This window comes from Lithobates pipiens, unplaced genomic scaffold (assembly GCF_037356315.1).
Source record: "Lithobates pipiens isolate NorthernLeopardFrog02 unplaced genomic scaffold, aLitPip1_a1.2 Scaffold_13, whole genome shotgun sequence".
In the NCBI taxonomy this organism is placed as follows: Eukaryota; Metazoa; Chordata; class Amphibia; order Anura; family Ranidae; genus Lithobates; species Lithobates pipiens.
Window position 1 is genome coordinate 133,660,393 of NW_027507718.1, and position 19,898 is coordinate 133,680,290.

General features: G+C 43.5%; 1 protein-coding gene across 6 annotated transcripts in view; it reads right to left on the bottom strand.

Moving 5' to 3' along the window:
* MIER2 (MIER family member 2) overlaps window positions 1-19,898 on the bottom strand; it is a 101,531-nt gene that overhangs the window by 24,829 nt on the left and 56,804 nt on the right. For all 6 annotated transcript variants that reach the window (XR_013272199.1, XM_077475608.1, XM_077475606.1 and 3 more), the window contains 2 exons: window positions 16,386-16,467; window positions 16,121-16,215 (listed from right to left, as the gene is read on the bottom strand). Coding sequence is in view for 5 of the 6 variants with exons in the window: in XM_077475608.1 (XP_077331734.1) it covers window positions 16,121-16,215; window positions 16,386-16,467 (177 nt within the window). In the remaining variant the exon portion in view is untranslated. The remainder of the gene's footprint in view (window positions 1-16,120; window positions 16,216-16,385; window positions 16,468-19,898) is intronic.

A 19,898-nucleotide genomic window follows, 5' to 3' on the forward strand; every position in this document is an offset into this window, starting at 1 on the left:
TGCTCCGGCAAGCGGCAGTTTGGATTCCCCCAAATTTTTTTAAAATAATGAATTCTACTCTAACTGCTTTCATTTGGGGCTCACAACAACCAAGATTTAAGTTGACAATTTTGCAATGGCTGTGGCTATAGGGAGGATAGGCGTGCCCGAATCTCTACAAATATTTCCTGGCTGCCATGCTCACACATGCCCATAACTGTCTCACACAGAATGAGACCAACGCAGCGGTAGTATTAGGGGTTTCCTGTGTAGGCTCCTTCAAGGCTCTTAAAAACCTCCTATACAGAGGGACCTCTACTTCCCTTCTTTTGACTGCAGCCATAAAAGCCGTATTGAAAGCCTGGTTGCTGGCCCAAGCTATGCCCTAGTTCCGCCGATCATATCTCACAACACCCCCCCCCCCCCATGGCTCAATCCATTAATTACCGGAATTCCCTCTATACCTTGGGCAGTAAAGGGCATAAAATATTTAGAACAGATATGTATTGCTGGAGAACTAAAACCCTTTGAAACCTTAAAATTACACTTTAACTTGCCTAATGTATACTTCTTTAGATATTTACAATTGAGATACGCCTTTCAAATACAATTTAAACAACAACCTGTAGCTTTTTATACCTCGACTCTAGAAGAAACACTTAGAGATTACATCCTCGCCAAACCCCTCTCAACCATTTATAAGACCATGTCTCCCTCTGTCCACTCGGGGTTCGAAGCTCTTAAATCTAAATGGACACTGGACGTCCCTGACCTGGACGCTGAAGGGTGGGAAGAAACATGGGAATGTCCATTTGTACAACTGGTTTCCGCAAGGGACAGGTTGATTCACTACAAACTCCTGCATAGAATCCATCTTACACCTGTGCGTTTACACAGAATATATCCCTCCTTTCCTGCGGAGTGTTGGGGGTGTGCAGCGGACTCAGCAGACTTTATCCACGTATTTTGGTAATGTCCTAATATTCAAATATTCCGGGGAGAGGTAGTCTCGGTCATACACTCTGTGACCACTATTCATGTGCCCCGGACAGTGGAGGTTTGTTTGCTGGGTTTGGAGGACGCCCTGGCTCATTTGCAGGCTTCTAGGATGCTGATAGGATTATTATTGTTCTATGCAAGGAAAGTTACTCTTCTCCAATGGAAATCCCCTTCAGCTCCAACCCTAAACTTGTTGAAAAAAATTAATTAATGTCAATTTACCACTGTACAAAGCCACCTATTTGGTGAGAGGATACCCTAAAAAATCTGAAACATTTGGGTTGAGGACCTGTCTGCCAATACTGACCCAGACTCTCCTAATTAGTAGCTTACATCATAAAGGCTCAGGTGGACACGTATATTGTATGTAATTGAATCCACGGCCAACCCACACATCTTATAATGATGACTTCCATCTTATTACATGTAACTTAAATCTACCCCTTACAATATGCTAACAAGCTCAGTAGTTACTGGATCACAATTCATTTTTTTTTCATTTTGTTCTAGTGCCAATAACAGCACTACTGTTAAGAGTCGTCGTCGTCCCCCCCCCCCCCTCATTTTTTTTTGTTTGTTTCCCTCTAAGGCCACTGCCTGGGAGTTATTCCATATGTTTTCAAGAACTGGACTGCCCAAAGAGATACTGATGGACCAGGGTACACCTTTTATGTTGAAGGTGATGGCAGGGACGGATTGGGACATGTTGCCCTATTGTTTGCCATCTAGGAGGCTAATGAGGTGAACTACAAGGTACATCAGCCTGGAAAAAGAAAACGTTGCCAAATTTATCTCGTAAATTTGTTAAAACCCTGGAGGGACAGAAAACAGGAATCCACTGCCGGTTTTCACCAATGTCATCAAGCATGACATCATAACAGTGCCCAATATCTTTAATGTTTAAAGCTGTATCGCATCCCAGAAGCACACAGAAAGACAGTGTCCAAGGAGGTGCAGAGAATACTTAAACTCCTGTCTTTTTGCTATGCAGGAAGACGGATCTGTGTGTTGTCTCAGTGAGTCCTACCCCATACACTTAGAACACAGTGAGGGAACGCAGTTAACCCCTTGATCGCCCCTGATGTTAAACTCTTCCCTGCCAGTGTCACTAGTACAATAACAGTGCACATTTTTAGCACTGATTACTGTAGTAATGTCACTGGCTCCCAAAAAATAGTGTCAAAAATGTCCGTTAGGTATCCGATCTGTCCGCCGCAATCCCGCTAAAAATCACCATTACTAGTAAATAAATAAATAAAAATGCCATAAATCTAGTTCCTATTTTGTAGATTACCAAAAATATGTAGCAGAATACATATTGGACTAAATTTATGATGAAATTAGTTTTTTTTAATTTTTTTGGAAATGTTTTATAGGAGAAAGTAAAAAATTATTTTTTTTAAAAATTTTCACTTTTTTTGTTTATAGCGCAAAAAATAAAAACCGCAGAGGTGATCAAATACCACCAAAAGAAAGCTCTATTTGTGGGAAAGAAAATTACATCAATTTTGTTTGGGTACAGCATGGCACAACCACGCAATTGCCAGTTAAAATGATGCAGTGCCGTATCGCAAAAAATGGCCTGGTCATGAAGTGGGTAAATCCTTCCGAGGGTTGAAGTGGCTAATACCATGATTAACTGTTGAAAAGAGACCCTGAAGCAGTAAGCAGTCTCTTTGTTAATGTAAAGTCTGCTTTCAGCTTCCTATTCCAAATATATAAAACCAATATCTGTATCTTTAATCATTTTCAACTATAACAGATTGTTCAGAAATATACAGTATCTATTTATCCATTACTGTAAATAAAGTTCCTTTAAAGCAAGGACTGCTTCCATGTTAACATGTGCCTGCCATGGCTTCTCTGTATAGGCGGGTTCAGAGGACACATCCGACAACAGAAGCCCCATAGTAAGTCTATGGATGACGTCACTCCCCATTCATTTCACAGCCGTTGTCAGCTGTGTCCTCTGCAGAGCGTCCTCTGCAGAGCTTCCGCTGCTGGAGATCAGGTTGGATCAGCTTTAGAAAAGGTATGTATATGGATTGCTTTACAGGGCTAGACAGGTTAATCATAGCATGTGGATGTCTGCAGATGCAGGGATTTTAGTTTTAGGGTTGACTTACACACCAAGTTACAAACTACAAATAGATGCATAGTAACGCCATCCTCGCCTTAAAGAGGAGGGCCGGTTTTGGAAAAAAAAACGTAAAAGTCAGCAGCTGCAAACACTGTAGCTGATGACTTTTAATAAGCACACTTACCTGTCCAGGGCGCCCGCGATGTCGGCCGCCCGAGGCTGACCTGTCCCTTGGTCTCGGGTCCCGGCGCTGCCATTTTGGGTAAGGGAAACAGGCAGTGGAGCCTTGCGGCTTTACTGCCCATTTCCTACTGCGCATGCGCGAGTCACGCAACGCTTTGTGAATGGGACGCGCTGTGTTCTGGGGGACACAGTTCCCAGAACACAGCGCGACCCATTACCCAGAAGACTCCGCACGGAGGAGAGAAGATAGAAGATCTCCGCGGAGGAGGAAGAGGCAGATTAGGATGATGTGCCTAGCAACAGGCATTTCTGGTAAGTAAAAAAAAAAAGATTTCTTCATTTTTTTCCAATTTTTTATGCATTTTCTTTTTTTCAGGGTGGCCCTCCACTTTAAGTTACAAATTACATATGAATGCATGGTAACATGGTAGCGCCATCCTCACCTTAAAGGAACTTTATTTACAGGTTGTGCAGAAAAGTAGGATTTTTGGTTTAACTGTAAAATCCTGTCCTTGGAGAACATCACAGGAAACGTCTTATTCATGAATACTTGGGTTATGCTTCTACCTTCAGGTGAATGGACACTGACCAAAAAAGCAGGAGTTCCCTGCCTAGACAAAACCACTCCCAGCTCAACTAAACCCCAGTTTTATAATAAGCAATGAGAAAACAAAGAGGGAAGGGGTCCCTGAGCCCTGTGATGAACTCCAAACAATTTATTGGTTGTACATCACAGGGCACTTCATTTTCATGATTATTTAGGATATCCCAAAGCACTGAACGTGAGGGGTTGGCAACAGCAATAAGGTCAACACTTCCAAAACAAACAAAAAAAAAAAATATAAAAACAGAATAAAAGAAGAATCCCACAACAAAGAACATTTTGCCCTCGTGATGTTCACAGAGGTATGAACATCAACCTGGTAGAACTTGGTAAATGTGACAAGAAGATCAGGTAGCAGACTTGCAAACATGAACAGAAGCTTGAAGCTAAATCACCCAGGAAGTGCTGGTACTCCTGGTAGAACTGGCCTTCACCGGAAGAGGAGGAACCTTACCCATAGGACCATAAGCCTGAGACGTAAGCTGACGAATCCAACAACAAATAGTGGATCGAGAGGCAACCCAACCCTTGATTTTGAACTGAAGAGCTCTGGGGTGCAACTGGGCATAGGGAATTGAAATAAAATGCACCTACCACCTTACCGAAGCACTATCATGCAGGCTCAAATCAAGGGACTTTCCAATGACCTGAGGGACTCCACATAGGATCAAAAAGGCACAACTCCAGATGTTGTGTCAGAATCAAGGCCGACTTCTGAATCTTCAGCACCCAACTGAATTTCTCCAGAACATATACTGTCTAATGAACAATTGATGTCAGCTTCTGAACCAATTGCTCCCTGAGAGCAGGTCATCCAGATACCCCACAAGAAGCATACCAACAACAACTTCAAAACCAGAGCCAACATGTATAAACTTCAGGGGCTGTGGACAGGACAAAAGATAAGGACTCAGACTGGTTGTGGTGATCCTCCCCTGCAGTTCAAACTTGTTGAAGGCCATGAAGTTCCAGAATATGTCAGACAGCTGAAATAGAAGCCATGAGACCTCTTTGAATACCTGTACAGGTACAATGAGCCGCTGGGACAGCATCTTTTCCACATCTGCAAAGAAAACCACTCTTTCTGTGGCTCCCAATATACCTGTGAGTGCATAAAGAGTGGAGGGGTGAAAGCAGCAAAATTCTAGTTTGTAACCTCTGAGCACCATGCTGTGTCTTCCTGAGTTCAAGCGAAGACCGATAAATGCCTTCTTCCCTCCTTAAATCCAGCACCCCCACGTGAGCACCCCTACCCTGTGTAGAGGACTTGACTCCTTGCCTAGAGGACTTGGGGGTACAGTTCTTACAGAACTGGGATATATATAAACATAGGTCAGGGGCAGCACAAAAGAACCAATCACTAAAAAGCAATAAAACAAGTCCATGGAAGCAGTAAATCTTGAAGCTATCAAAATGTCAGCCACTGTGGGAAAAGTGTCCAATAATAGACATGCAAGTGTTCAGAGTGAGTCCAACTTGTCCACCACTGACTAAAATAGCAGTCTCTCACCTCCTTAGCCCCTGTACACACAGTCAGACATTCCGACAACAAAATCCGTTAGATTTTGTCCGAAACTTGTGTTGCATACACACGGTTGGACAAAGTTGTCGGAAAATCCGATCGTACGTAACGCGATGACGTTATTTCATTACAACGGGACTACATTCAGGCTAGTAGCCAATAGCTTTGGTCTAGGAATTTGATCTGAGCATGCGTGGCACTTTGTCCGATCGGCATTATCTACACACAATCGGACAAAGTCCGATCGGATCATGTTGTCGGAAAGTTTTATAGCCCAGCTCTTGGATATTCCGACGGAAACAGTGCGATGGAGCCCACACACAGTCGGATTATCCGTCAACACGGTCCGATCGGACATTTTTAGTCGGTATGTCTGACCGTGTGTACAAGGGCTTAGTGTGACCAGAACAGTCAACAAGCACTTTCCCACACTGTGGGGGTAATTCCCCCAACAATCAGCTCACGATGCAGATGGCAATAGCTCCACAGGACATGTATAAGTAAGAACAAAATAATCTAGTGCTCTCTGTATAAACACTACTTTATTAAAAATCCCTTACAGGCAAAGTACTTGAACCAAGTGCGTGTGTAAAGGTGTATCTGTGCATAGACAATCTAACCAAGATGATGGCCACAGGCAACATCATACGTAGCGCCCCCCCCCCCCAAGTTACATCCATAAGCGGGATCAGAACCACGTAGTCAACCAGTTCTTAAATAACAAGTGCCATAGCAACCAGACACTGACTGATCTATCTCCCCCGGGGTGAGCGGTGTAGCCGCAAACATTAAAGGTAGCGCTCAACCCCATACTATTTAATTTATTTAAAATTGAATAATGTATAAAAACCTCTCATACTCACATTGGCCCAATGATATTGCCCAAACATGCAAAAAGGAGGTAAATCTATCACCTAAAAGTCCTGCTGCTTCAAGGGTATAACAAAATTAATTTTAACATAATAGGGCACCCCACCCTCCAATGTATTAATATACTCAGTAGAGCAATTAAGTATAAAAATTCCAAAACCTAAAATCAATATATGCAACTAAACAGTCACACTGCGGCCATCTTTTTACAAAATATATATATTCCAAAAAATAGATATCACAAAGATAAAATAGATGTATTTTATCTGAAATAAAACAGTTAAGCACAAAATCGACATTCAAGCCAGCAGGAGTCAGGATCAAGTTTTGTAGATCCAGGAGGACTCGGCATGAAATGTCGTAAAAAGTTTCCCGCCTCCCCAGTGTCTCGAGACCTTCTCAATGCCCGCACTCAAACATGTATACAATGCTCTGAGTCGTACAGGTGATAAATCTTTTATTTATTATTATTTCTGTGTAACCGATGAGCTGAACTCCTTTCACTTTGATGTTCTCTTCAAGCTTTTACAGGCTACACACCTCCCACATGCATAAAATCCCAATAAGAAAGCAAAAAGTCTATCATCTATATTTTTTTGGGGGTCAATGACTCCTGGGACCAGGCTGTCCCAGAGAGAGGGTACTTTTCTGTGAATAAACTGTGGGTGTTCAGGGAGTAATGGGCCAAGCACTCAATCATGTTTGGTCACTATCTTTTCAAATTTTTTATGCTGAAAATTGTAATCCAAGATCATGCGATACCATTATTCACATTTCTCAGATTTTGTCTCAGCAATGGTCACACCCCTATCTAGGGCTCTTTCAATTAATTCAGCTAGTATATAGGCTGCTGCTTGCCCGAGGCTTGGTGCTTACGAAAGGAACTCTTCTTGGATTCTGAAGGCATCACCAGTTTCTGACCTGTCAGCTATGCCTTCTTTAGGGGTAAGAGTGCGCTTTCAGTTTCCTGCTTGATAAAGTCATCCAAGGATGGTCCAAACGAGCATTCGCCCTTAAAGGAGAAGTCCAGCCAAAGCTTGTTTAGATTTCTCCTATGGATTGCAGGAGTGTAGTTCATTTTGCACTCCTATGACCCATTTTCAGCAGAGAGCAGACTAAAATTGTAGGCTGCTGCAGCTGGACAGGGGCTGTGGCTAAAGGATAGCTAAACCATTGAAACAGTTTTGCCACGTTGTAGCCAGGAGAAATGATGCTTGGGCAAACAGCATGATGACTTCATTGCACACGAATGGCAGTCTGCAACTTTTAAACAATCAGCCTACACTGCCCCAATGCACAGTGAACAATGTTAGAGAAAAACTGCCACAAGCTGCACCACGGGGTCATTCGCCAGTTGATGCTGCAGGGCCAGTCTTTACCCCTGATAGTGGGCGGGCACTGCAGGGCCTTCAGAGACTCAACTCTACCCCAGGAATCACTGCCCTGGACCTGCCTTAAGCACCTTGCCAGCTAGATCACCTGATACATAGTACACGATCCAGCGTAAACCAGTAGGAGCAGACACTCTTGACAAATGTATATGACAGATCCCTCACGGGGAAAAAAAACTTCAGCATTGAAGGATTACTGCTGATGGGGTAGTGGGAATCAGAGGATTTCAACTAAAACTGCAACCAGCAGCATAAAGGAAACTTCACATTAAATATAAGTAGTCGCTGATGCCATTTTTTATAATAGCTTTTATTTTAAATCACAAGGAATATTAAAACATCCATCATTCTGCTAAACGTACATTGGCAGTTGTAATGGTATCAAACACATTTGTAAACATGAAATAGTTTATTTTTGGTACATAAGATCATTACAGAATAACCCATAGAATATTCTAACTGCGCTTCCACCAACCTTGCAATGACGTTTAACATTTTTTTTTTACTAAACTACCGTATTTGCCAGCGTATAAGACGACCTTTTACACTTAAAAAAACTGGCCGAAAATCGGGGGTCGTCTTATACGCCGGATCAGCCCCTCCGATGCCTGCTGAGGGTTCGGTAATACTGTATGTAGCTTCGGCTACATACAGTATATACCGCTGAGCCAATCCCAGCGAGCGATGTATTCAAATGAATACAGAGCCTGCTCGGATTGGAGCAACAACCTCTGCCAATCCGAGCAGGCTACTCTGTAGCCTGCTCGGATTGGCTTTGAGAGTCAGAGGCGCGGGCTGATAATGATACAGCCTCTGCCAATCCAAGCAGGCTTTGTATTCATTAATAGAATACATCGCTCGCTGTGATTGGTTCCAGCAAAAGCAGGAAGAAAGATATGGCGCCAGCTCCTGCTTCAGCAAGGACGGACGGAATATCAAGCGTCGGAAGCCTTGGAAGGGGGTCGTCTTATACGGTAAGTACAAGAAAAAAATGCTTATACAACAGTAAGATTAGGGGGTCGTCTTATATGCCCGGTCGTCTTATACACCGTCATATACGGTAATTATTATAATTAGGTTACGTAATAGCACCTTAAAACACGCGTAAACTGTTAGTGACTTATTTAGGAGAAAAGAATAAATCTAATTGGCTCAGCTAAAGCATATTTCCCAAACCTTTGCCAGCTTAAGCCACACTCAATGTACTAGATGTTGCATTACCGTTTACCAACCATCGGCCGCAGTTATACTACGGCAGAATGGCACAGGCAGGCGAATCACAGTCATGCTACGTCGGGCGGCCGGCCGGCCGGCCGCGACAGTCGTATTCGATCGGGAACCGATCAATCCCCATGCACAGGCCAATGAAATCTGGCCTGGACCTGGTGATCAGTCCTAATGAACGAGATCCTTCCCCTGTCGTGTAAATGTAAACACTGACAGGGGAAGTGATGTCATCTCTCCTCATGTTGGTCTTTACACTCCAGACCGAGGTGAGAGAAGACATCACAGAGTGAGTTGCACAACACAACACTGACACCAGGTCACGTAGGCACACAATTCACTCCCCGATCACCCCCCCAGTTAACCCCTTCACCACCTGTCACTGTGTCACCCAGTGCAGCATTCAGATTTTTTTTGATCGCTGTACTGGTGTCATTAGTGACACTAATCAGTGTTAGGGTAATTAGTATTAGGCCCAGATAGGTCTAGGGACCCCCCTAACCCCCACTAAAGGTTTAATCACTTGGTTACCCTGTCACCTGTGATCAGTATAAGTGTCACGGGTGACGCAGTTTAGCTAGTTTATTTTTTATAGCGTCAGGGCACCCGCTGTATTTTACCCAATAAAGGCTTAACCTCCTGACCCGGTTTTAGCACCAGATAGGGTCTGCATCGCCCCAGGCAGCGGCAGATCAGTGCCAGTACCACTAACACCCATGCGCGCACCATATGCCTCCCTTAGTAGTAGTGTCTGGATAAGGATTGATATCTGATCAGATCTATACTAGCGTCCCCAGCAGTTTAGGGTTCTCAAAAACAGTGTTAGCGGGATCAGCCCAGATACCTGCTAGCACCTGTGTTTAGCCCCCCCGCCCAGCTCTGCCCACCCAAGTGCCGTATCGATCACTCACTTACAAAACACAACACACATAACTGAAGCGTTCGTAGATTCAGGCCTGATCCCTGTGATTGCTAACAGTTTTTTTGGTAGCGTTTGAATTAGCGTTTGAATTAGTCGCTAACGGTCAGGAGCTTTTTTACCTGCGAGTCTCATTAGTGTACCAGTAAATTTAGAGCCCAAAATGGCAAATCGAAGGTACACTAGGGAAGAGGCCTATACTTTTCTAAGCATGACAGATAGTGAAGAGGAAGTCACTCATCTGTTAGATTCAGGCTCAGAATACGTACCTGTAGACAGCAGCGGCACCCTGACAGATAGCTCTGACAATGGAGTTAGGTCCATGCCAAGGTCAGGCATACCAGACCCCGATCTTCTGCCGTCGTTGATGTGCAAGAACCGCAGGTCCCTCATATGAAGCAGAGAGCCAGTACTAGTGCCCCTATTCCTAATGGTGAACTGGCAAGCACCAGCGGCCTAGTACATCCTGGTCGTACATCCAGCACTGCAGTAACACTTGGTGACATGGCGAGTCCCATAAGTGCAGTTCAAGCTGGCTAGGTGGCAAGCACAATTAGTGTCCCGCTGCCACAGAGAAGACGACAAAGATAGGCCGGTCAAGCTCATAGTGCCCTTCCTGCTGCATTCGTCAATCCTAATTGGGAACCCACCACTTCTGCAGTACCCATTCACTGGCCAACCCGGAAATTAAGGTGGAAACAGTTGAATTTACGTCACTTGATTTTTATTCCCTGTTTTTCACCGAAGATCTCTATAGATCTATTGTGGACCAAAGCAATTTATGTGCTGGTCAATTCATCGCCGCTAATCCCCAGCTGACCCTTGCCAGAGATTGGAGACCAATTACGGTCTCCGAATTTAAGACCTTCTTGGGCCTATCCCTTCTCATGGGTGTAACTAAAAAGAGTGAGTTGTGGTCATATTGGTCCATTTATATATTGGTGGTGTGGTCATATTGGTCCACTTCAACCAACATTTTGCAGCCTTGTTTACTCCCCATCGAGTTATCTGCGTTGACGAGTCCGTGATGAAGTTTTCTGGCTGCTTGTCATTCATACAGTATCTTCCCAGCAAGTGTGCCAGATATGGGGTCAAGACAGGACCACAGGCTATACATATATTTTTATGGTTTAAGAGGGAAGAGATAGTCTTGTAGAGCCACTGAACTGCCCAGATTACATTAGGGAGCACTGGCAAGATTGTGTGGGAATTGGTGTCACCCTTATTCGGAAAGGGGTGCCACTTGTATGTGGACAATTATTACAGGAGCGTGGCACTTTTTAGTCACTTGTTTGATCAACAAATTGGAGCATGTGGCACTGTGCGATCTAATCGCCAAGGCTTTCCCCAGCGGCTTGTAGATTCCCATCTTAGGCTGGGGGAGAGAGCCTGCTTGAAGTGTACTAACTTGCTCGCTGTGTAGTGGAGGGATAATAAGAATGTTTTCATTCTTTCCTCCCTTCACGCAGACGCGACAGTCTAAATTCCTATGGCAACTGGTGTTGTGAAGAAGGGTGTGGGAGGGTGTGGACCTCAACGACCAGTTGTTGGAGCCGTACCCAATTGCCTGTAAGGCTAGATGCTGGTACAAAAAAATATCTTGTTTATTTCAATTGGCTTTGCTGAATGCTTTTGTGCTATACAAAGCTTCAGGACGAACTGGATCCTTCCTTAAATTCCAGGAAGAGATCTTCAGAGCCCTTCTGTTCCCAGACGGTGCTCTGGCCCAACTTCCCAATGCAAATGCAGTAAGCCTGTTACACGATGTTCGCTCTCTACTGTCCTCTCACTATTGTCCTATATCTATTGTTCGCTCTGTTTCATTTTTACTATGTTCTATTGTATTTGCTTTGCAGGTATGATATGTTATACTGTAATGTTTATTTTATTGTTAACCACCATTTGCTTAGCAGGTACGCCATTCAGCTGCAGCACGGGTTTATTTATCTTGACGGCAACAGCGTTTGCTCCCACTATACCTAAAGTCGTAACTCCAGCGCTGTCGGAGGTGACTTCACCACTAAGGATGAGCTCTGGCGTGTTTGCATACCCCATGCACAGAGCCTGCCAGGAAGTCGGCACTGCTCTAATCACAGGCAGTGAGACATTTCCCGATCTCTGCAGCCACGCATCAGGACAATGTTTCACTGCCTGTGATTAGCGCAGTGCCGACTTCCTGGCGGGCTCTGCACATGGGGTGTGCGAACACACCGGAGCTCATTCTTATTCACCACCAGTTAAAAAAAAAGAGCATATATGCCGAAGCATGGGGGCAGGGGTGGAGATGCCATTTGCTCCTAACATTAGGGACGGATGCCCCCATGCTTCGACATATTTTTTAGGCACAGATTGCGTTAAAAAATGTTTTAGTTTTACTATGCTTTATTGTATTTGCTTTGCAGGTATGGTAAGTCTTACTGTTATACTGTAATGTTACTTTGTTTTATTGTTAACCATCATTTGCTTAGCAGGTATGCCATTCAGCTGCAGCACTGATTTATCTATCTTGACAACAACAGCGTTTGCTCCCACGATACATAAATCAGCGACTCCAGTGCTGTAGGAGGTGATTTCACCACCACAGTTAAAAGAAAATGGTGCATCTATGACCATCCATAGAAGTGGGTGAAGGGCGATATTCTAATGGTGGGCATACCCACGATCAGTCTCTTTTTGTTCAGCCCACAGGCTGCATGAAAAAAAAAAAAAGAACAATGTATGGCCAACAAGGACCAGCAACATACTGGTATGTTGCAGGACTTTGAGTGGTTGTATCAGAATGATGCCTGCAGGTTTAGGTATCATCTTGGTATCATTCTTTTAAGCCTTTCGGCTTTCATGTAAAAGCAATCCTAGTGGCTAATTAGCCTCTGGACTGCTTTTATAAGCAGTGGGAGTGAACGTCTTCCTCTCTCCCTCTATCTTCCATGGTTTTCTCGGGCTCTCCTGTCCCAACAGGGAACCCAAGAATGCAGCCGGTGGTTCCGCCAGCTGACCATAGAGCTGATCAGAGACCAGAACAGCTCCAATCATCTCTATGGCCTAAGAACCGGAAGCTATGAGCATTTCGTGACTTCGGTTTCACCAGATATAATCAGCGCCATTGGGAAATTGGCAAAGCATTTTATCACACCGATCTTGGTGTGGTCAGAAGGTTTGAGGGCAGAGGAGAGATCTAGGGTCTAACAGACCCCAATTTTTATTTTTTTTTAAAAAGGGAGTACCTGTCACTACCTATTGCCATCATGGGGGATATTTACATTCCCTGAGATAATACAAATGATTAAAAAAAAATGAAAAGGAACAGTTTAAAAATAAAAAAGCATAATAAAAGACAAAGCTCCCCTGTCCCCCCTTGCAAGCGTCGGTCTGGTGTCATATGTAAACAGCAATTGCACCATGCATGTGAGGTATCACTGCGAAGGTCAGATCGAGGGCAGAATTTTGGCAGTAGACCTCCTCTAAAATGGTAACCTGTAAATTCTTTTAAAAATTTAGTTTGTTGCAGCTGCATGTTTGTGCGCAATTTTAAAGCATGTCATGTTTGGTATCCATGTACTTAGCATAAGATCATGTTTTTTTATTTTATCAAACACTTGGGCAATATAGTGTATTTTAGTGCATTAAAATGAAAAAAAAAAAAGTGTGTTTTTTCCAAAGAAATTGCGTTCGAAAAATCGTTTCGCAAATACAGTGTGAAAAAAAAATTGCACCACCCACCATTTTAATCTGTGGGGCCTTTGCTTTAAAAAAAAAATAATAATTATATTTATATATATATATATAATGTTTGGGGGTTCAAAGTAATTTTCTTGCAAAAAAAAATATATTTTTCCATGTAAACAAAAAGTGTCAGAAATTCCAGGACAGTTCAAAACCCACCCAAAAGTACCATGCAATGTTTGAACAGTATATCATTTAGTGACAATGTTGTGTAAAAAAAAATAAAAATAAAAATGTTAATTTTCCCGAAACTAGTGCCAAAATATAAAATATTCCATGGACTCAACATGCCTATAAGCAAATAGCTTGGGGTGTCTACTTTCCAAAATGGTGTCATGGGGGGGGGTTGTGTTATCTTGTCATTTCATGGCCTCCGAAAACTGCGATAGGTAGTGAGGAAGTTAGGCTCCCAAAAAGTCTTACACATGTGGTATCCCCATACTCAGGAGAGGCAGCATAATGTATTTTGGGGTGTCATTCCACATATGTCCATGGCATGTTTGAGCAATATATCATTTAGTGACAACTCTGTGTCATTTTTTAAATTACTTGTGACAAAAAAATTAAATATAAATAAAATATTCAATGGGCTCAACATGCCACCAATTTCCTTGGTGTATACTTTCCAAAATGGGGTAATTTGGGGGGGGGGGGGGGGGGGGGGGAGGGGGGTTGTACTGCCCTGCCATTTTAGCACCTCAAGAAATGAAATAGTAATGAGGTAGTATAACTAATAGTTGCGTAAATTCCCAAAAATTTACCCTAGTTTGTAGACGCTATAACACCAATAAATATATGCTTATTGAAATTTTTTTACCAGACATGTGGCTGAACACATTTTGGCCTAAATGTATGAAATTGAGTTTATTTTTATTTTTTTATAACAAAAAGTAGAAAATATTGTTGTTTTTTCAAAATTTTCTGTCTTTTTCCATTCATATCGCAAAAAATAAAAATCACAGAGGCAATCGAATACCATCAAAAGAAAGCTCTATTTGTGGGGGAAAAAAAACGCAGATTTCGTTTGGGTACAACATTGCATGTTTGTGCAATTAACAGATAAAGCAGCACAGTGCCAAATTGTAAAAAGGCCTCTCCGGTCATTGAGCTGCCAAATCCTCCGGAGCGGAAGTGGTTAAATATCACCTCTGTGAAACATTTATTGAAATGATAGATCACATTTACCTTACTTTATAACCACATGAAGACCTTTGAAAAGCTTGTTTTTAAACAGATGTGCACTAAACTATATATAGAATGCTACAAGCACAATAAACAAAATACTTGCAAATCCAGCTGATGTGCTGTCAGACAATATGAGAAGCTAATGGTCCTGGCTGAGAAATGTGTGCCATTATGACAACTGGTCTGGTGGTGTATATCTGGGTATGCATGCAAAGGACATATCAGTCACAGTAGGGTCGTTCAGAGGACTTTTTGTGCCATTATACTTCTTTGATTTGTGACCTCTTTCGTGGCCGCACAGAATCCTGTCAGAATATTTTCCTTCACCCACCGTAACAATTTTCATTCAGTTCAATTAAGTATTTGTACTCTGCTAAAATATGAACTGTCTATATAGCACTGAATGGAAACTGCAGTACACAAGTTTGCGCCTGTAGCTTGTGACACTGATCGAGAATTTTCTAACAGGCCAGTTGTACACAAGTCAATTGATAGACTTATATAAACTAACCCGCCCCCATACATTGATCGAACTTCGGCCGGTCTCTGCTGAGCCAGCCGAACATCGATCCATGTATGGCTGGCTTTAGTGTTTTATTTTGTGTATTCAACTTCAGGGCCAATGCAGATTTACAGGTGCACAAGAGGCCTATCGCCCAGATGCCATCACTCCTTTAGTTCAAAGCATTTTGACAGTAGATGTACTGTATTTTAATTCTACTTACTGGTGTAGGCTCCATTTCCTGATAAAGCAGCAGGGAACATAGTTCTATAAAAATTTAAACCTATCCTACTGCATAAGTTGACTAAAACCCTCATTCCCTGCACCAGTGAGATTTTAGAGGACACAGTTCATGATGTGGAGTTCCTGTTGCTGGGGTAATGTAATAATATCACCATAAGGGTACGTTTCGCAATATTTGTGCTTCTGAATTCCTGGTCACCATGACATGTCACTTGATTTTCCTGGGCAATGTAAAGAGCACAATTTTGAATTTTTAAGCAGGAGAACAGACATCTTCAATAGCAGCCCTGTTTCTGCTTCAAGGAGTAACCTGGATTGTTAGAATATGATGCTTCATAATAGAGAATTTATTGATGCAAGTGAGCATTTTTTAACATCCTTGAACAGTACAGCCCCTTGTACTCTAATATGGGGCAAATGTATTTAAAAAAGAAATCCTAATTAGCCTGTTGGACTAATCTTGTTAGGAGCCTGAAGTTGGGATTTCAAGATGCTGCTCTCAGACTATCACTTGCTCATGTAAATGAGCACATATAAGGATTACAAAATGTGGTTGATGTAAACTTCAAAGCACTTATGGCTACATAGATTTCTAATGAACAAGTGCATATTAAAACATTAAATAATGACTCCAACATACCCTCCATTGAGACAAGCCTACAAATTGTTTATGCTTGTTTATTTCAAACCTCTCACCTTGTTAGCCTGGATGAGATGAAAGTTTTTCCCATAAACCCGAAATCCTTGCTCAAAACTTCTACACTCATCTTCACTCCAAGCACACAGCTGACCTAATCATGGGTAAAAAAAAAATATGGATTGATTTTCTATCCTTTTAACATAGGAACCTTCAAAAAATGTTTATCATTCATGAGAAGTCTCGGGCGTAAAAAAAAAAAAAAAAAAAAAATAGAGACCTGTATGATATTATGGTTTTATTCACCTCATATCTACCTCTTACCTTGTACTGCCTTGACATTAAAGTGGAGTCTTCGGAGAGCTTCGTCTGTGTGAAATCTACATTTCACTAATTCATAGAGAGCCTGTCAATAAAGGAAGTAGTTTCATTAAAACAAACAAGTAATACTTTTTTGAAACAAGTGATAGGAAATGCAAGTGCTAAAAGGTATGTATATAATTCCCAGTTCGCTCTGCTGCCACTGATACTTCAAGTTTTGTTTCCCTTGCAATTGCGACCGCAATTTGCAATTTTCCTCTGCTCTATGTACAGCCAATGTTGCATCGACTTTTGCAGATTGTCTGTACAGCCCAGGCCTATGCGTAGATGTACTGCTTCCACCACATCTTATGGCTAAATTTTTTGTTTGAGATGCTCGGGTGTTATGCTGTAGGCTGTTCCCTGATGGTCCGACTGCATGCCCCTTTAGCCTCACTATTGCCATGGCTTCCCTTAAGCTAGTTACTTGGAACGTGCGTGGGCTATGCACCAAGCCTAAATGAGTAGCTATTCTCTCCCATCTTAAATCTGTATGGGCAGATATCTCCGTTCTTGTGGAGACTCGTATCACAAATGCAAATGGCGCTTAAAAAACCCTGGGTAGGCTGGTTATAACAGGCAACTTGCACCTCTAATTCCTGTGGCGTTGCTATCCTGATTGCCAGATAGGTTCAGTTGCAGCTTCATTCTTTGCAGTCGGACCCCAGGGTCAGTTTTTAATTTTACATGCCACCATCAGTGGATTGGAAGTCCTCCTGATGGCATTCTATATTCTGCCACCATTTCAATTCCCTGTCCTACAGGAGGGTGTGGCCTTCATGGCTAAACACCCCATGATACCTGCTATGTGGTTAGGGGACTTTAACATGACAACAAACCCCAGTCTCCATATACTCAGCTCCATTGCCCTGTGATTGAGGGTGTCACCTCCACCCTCAATCACCAGGTTTGGGAGGTTCCTCTTGGAGTTCGCCATGATTGACACCCGGAGGCACAAATACATGCATACTCCTGCTTAACTCCTTCCCATGTCCCACATTGACCTACTGCTGGTTTTGCCCGCTTCATTGCCTGACCTGCTTGATGTGGGGTTCGGTGTTAGGGTGCTCTCTGACCACTCCCCATATTGGGTGACCATATGGTTTGCTGGCTCTCCCCGCGACTCGTATATATAAGCTGAACCCTTTCTGGCTTAACACTATGTCGGACCTGGAGAGCAAGAATGGGTTCACTTTTTTCGTACCAACCAGGGGTCAGCGTTGGTTGGGGTGGTGTCGGAAACCTTCCAAGTTACATGGCCGTAGCTACACATCAATAGGCACAAGGCCTCATCCAAACTCGTACTTCTACACAGTGGAGGAACGTCTGAGCTTTCTCAAGCAGGGTTTTCTCACTGACCCATCTGTGTCCAACGCTTCCGTGAGACTACAGTCTAGATTTACTGACCAACTACGCTTCGAAAAAGCTAAACAGTTAATTTTCTTTAGTAAGCAATGTATCTTTGAGCACAGTGAACGTGCTGGCAAACTGCTCGCTTATACGGTCCATTTTGACCATAGGCCTCCGGTAGTGGTCACGCTTCAGTCAGCCTCTGGGACTATCATTACAGACCCTTCCCAAGTAGCCGATGAGTTCAGGGGGTTCTACTCTGACCTCTACACCTTCACTGCTAGTCATTCTCAAGAGGAACTGATCATACATTCCTTCAGAACATTGCCTTCCCCACCCTCACTCATTCTCAGATCAGCCAGCTAGAGGCGCCGATCACCACAGACTGCATAGAGGAGGCACTGGCGCATCTCCCGCCTTCTAAGGCATCTGTCATAGATGGCCTTCCCCTAGAGTTCTATGACCAATTCAGGGAGGTTCTCAACCCGAATTGCAAGCACTATATATGCCCACATATTTGACTCTGCCATACTCCCTGTATTCATGAGTGAAGCTCTTGTCTTAATCAGCAAACCCAGAAAGGATCCACTCTTTCCAGAGCTGTAGCGCCCCATCTTTCTCCTGCAGTTAGATGTCAAGATCTTGACCTTGAGGCTTAATAAAGTAATACCTAGTTTAATACATCTCGATCAGACGGGGTTCATGCCCAACAAGAACACAGCGTTCAACCTCCAAAGTCTCTTTATGAATCTTCAATCTACACACGAGATTACTGGATCCAGGTTAGTGGTCAGCCTGGATGCAGCCAAGGCGTTTGACGCTGCGGAATGGAGCGCAGATTTGGCTTTGGGCCGAAATGCATTAAATGTCTCCAACGCCTCTACCAGGCTCCCAATACCCAGATCCAAGTTAATGGTAGAATTCCTGACCCCTTCTCCGTATCCCCTGGTACCCGTCAGGGCTGCCCCATATCCCCACTACTGTACACCGTAGCAGTAGAGCCTCTTGTTATCGCGATCAGGGCACACTCAGACATCAAAGGCCGCGGCATGGGATGGGTGTCTGAAGTCTGAAGTCTATGTGGATGACATGTTCCTATACCTGGAAGATGCCGGGCCTTCACTCCAGTCGGCTCTGCGGCTCAAAGAATTTGGTGCATATTCCAGATCAACTGGTATAAGTCCCGAATCCTCCCACTGGATGTAGATGCCCCCACAGCAGACCAAGCTGGACTACCCCTGTTTAGAGCCAGTAGGATTAGGTACCTAGGTGTACAAATCTCGAGGACCCTCACGGACTATATGTCCTAAACTTAGAACCTCTCGGAATTATGGGACGTATTAATTTGGGGAAAATTATACTTCTCTTCATTACCTTTTCTGGCACGCCCCCCCTATACATCCCCATACAGGTCTTCAAATACATGGAATCTATCCTCAACACGTTTGTATGGTGCCCCTTCCATCGCAAACTGTAATGACGAGCTCTGAAGTGTTCTGTCCACCTGTGTGGCACCTATTTATCCGACCTTACCCTGTATTATATTGCCTCTCGATTATCCAATTTTTTCTACTTTAACCGCTTAAGGACCGCCTCCTGCACATGTACATCGGCAGAATGGCACAGCTGGGCACAAGCACATACCTGTACGTTGCTCTTTAAGTGCCCAGGCCTGGGTCATGAGCGCGCCTCCGGTGCCGTGCTCCCGACCCGGTCCTGAGCTCTGTGACCGCGGGACCAACGGACACCCGATCGGCGCTGGTGTCCCGCAATCGGGTCATAGAGCTGAAGAACAAGGGGAGGTCTGTGTAAACAAACCTCTGCTTGTGGTTCCTACTGAGCCTGTCACTGATCGTCTGTTCCCTGACGCCAAGCCAAGCCCCCCCTACAGTTAAAAAAAACAAAAACAAACACACACACACACACTTAACCCCTCCCCACCCCTAGTGGTTAACTCCTTCACTGCCAGTGTCATTTACACAGAAATCAGTGCATTTAAATAGCACTGGTTGCTGTATAAATGACAATGGTCCCAAAAATGTGTCAAAAATGTCCAATGTGTCTGCCATAATGTCGCAGTCACAATAAAAATCGCTGATTGCTGCCATTACTAGTAAAAAAAAATGA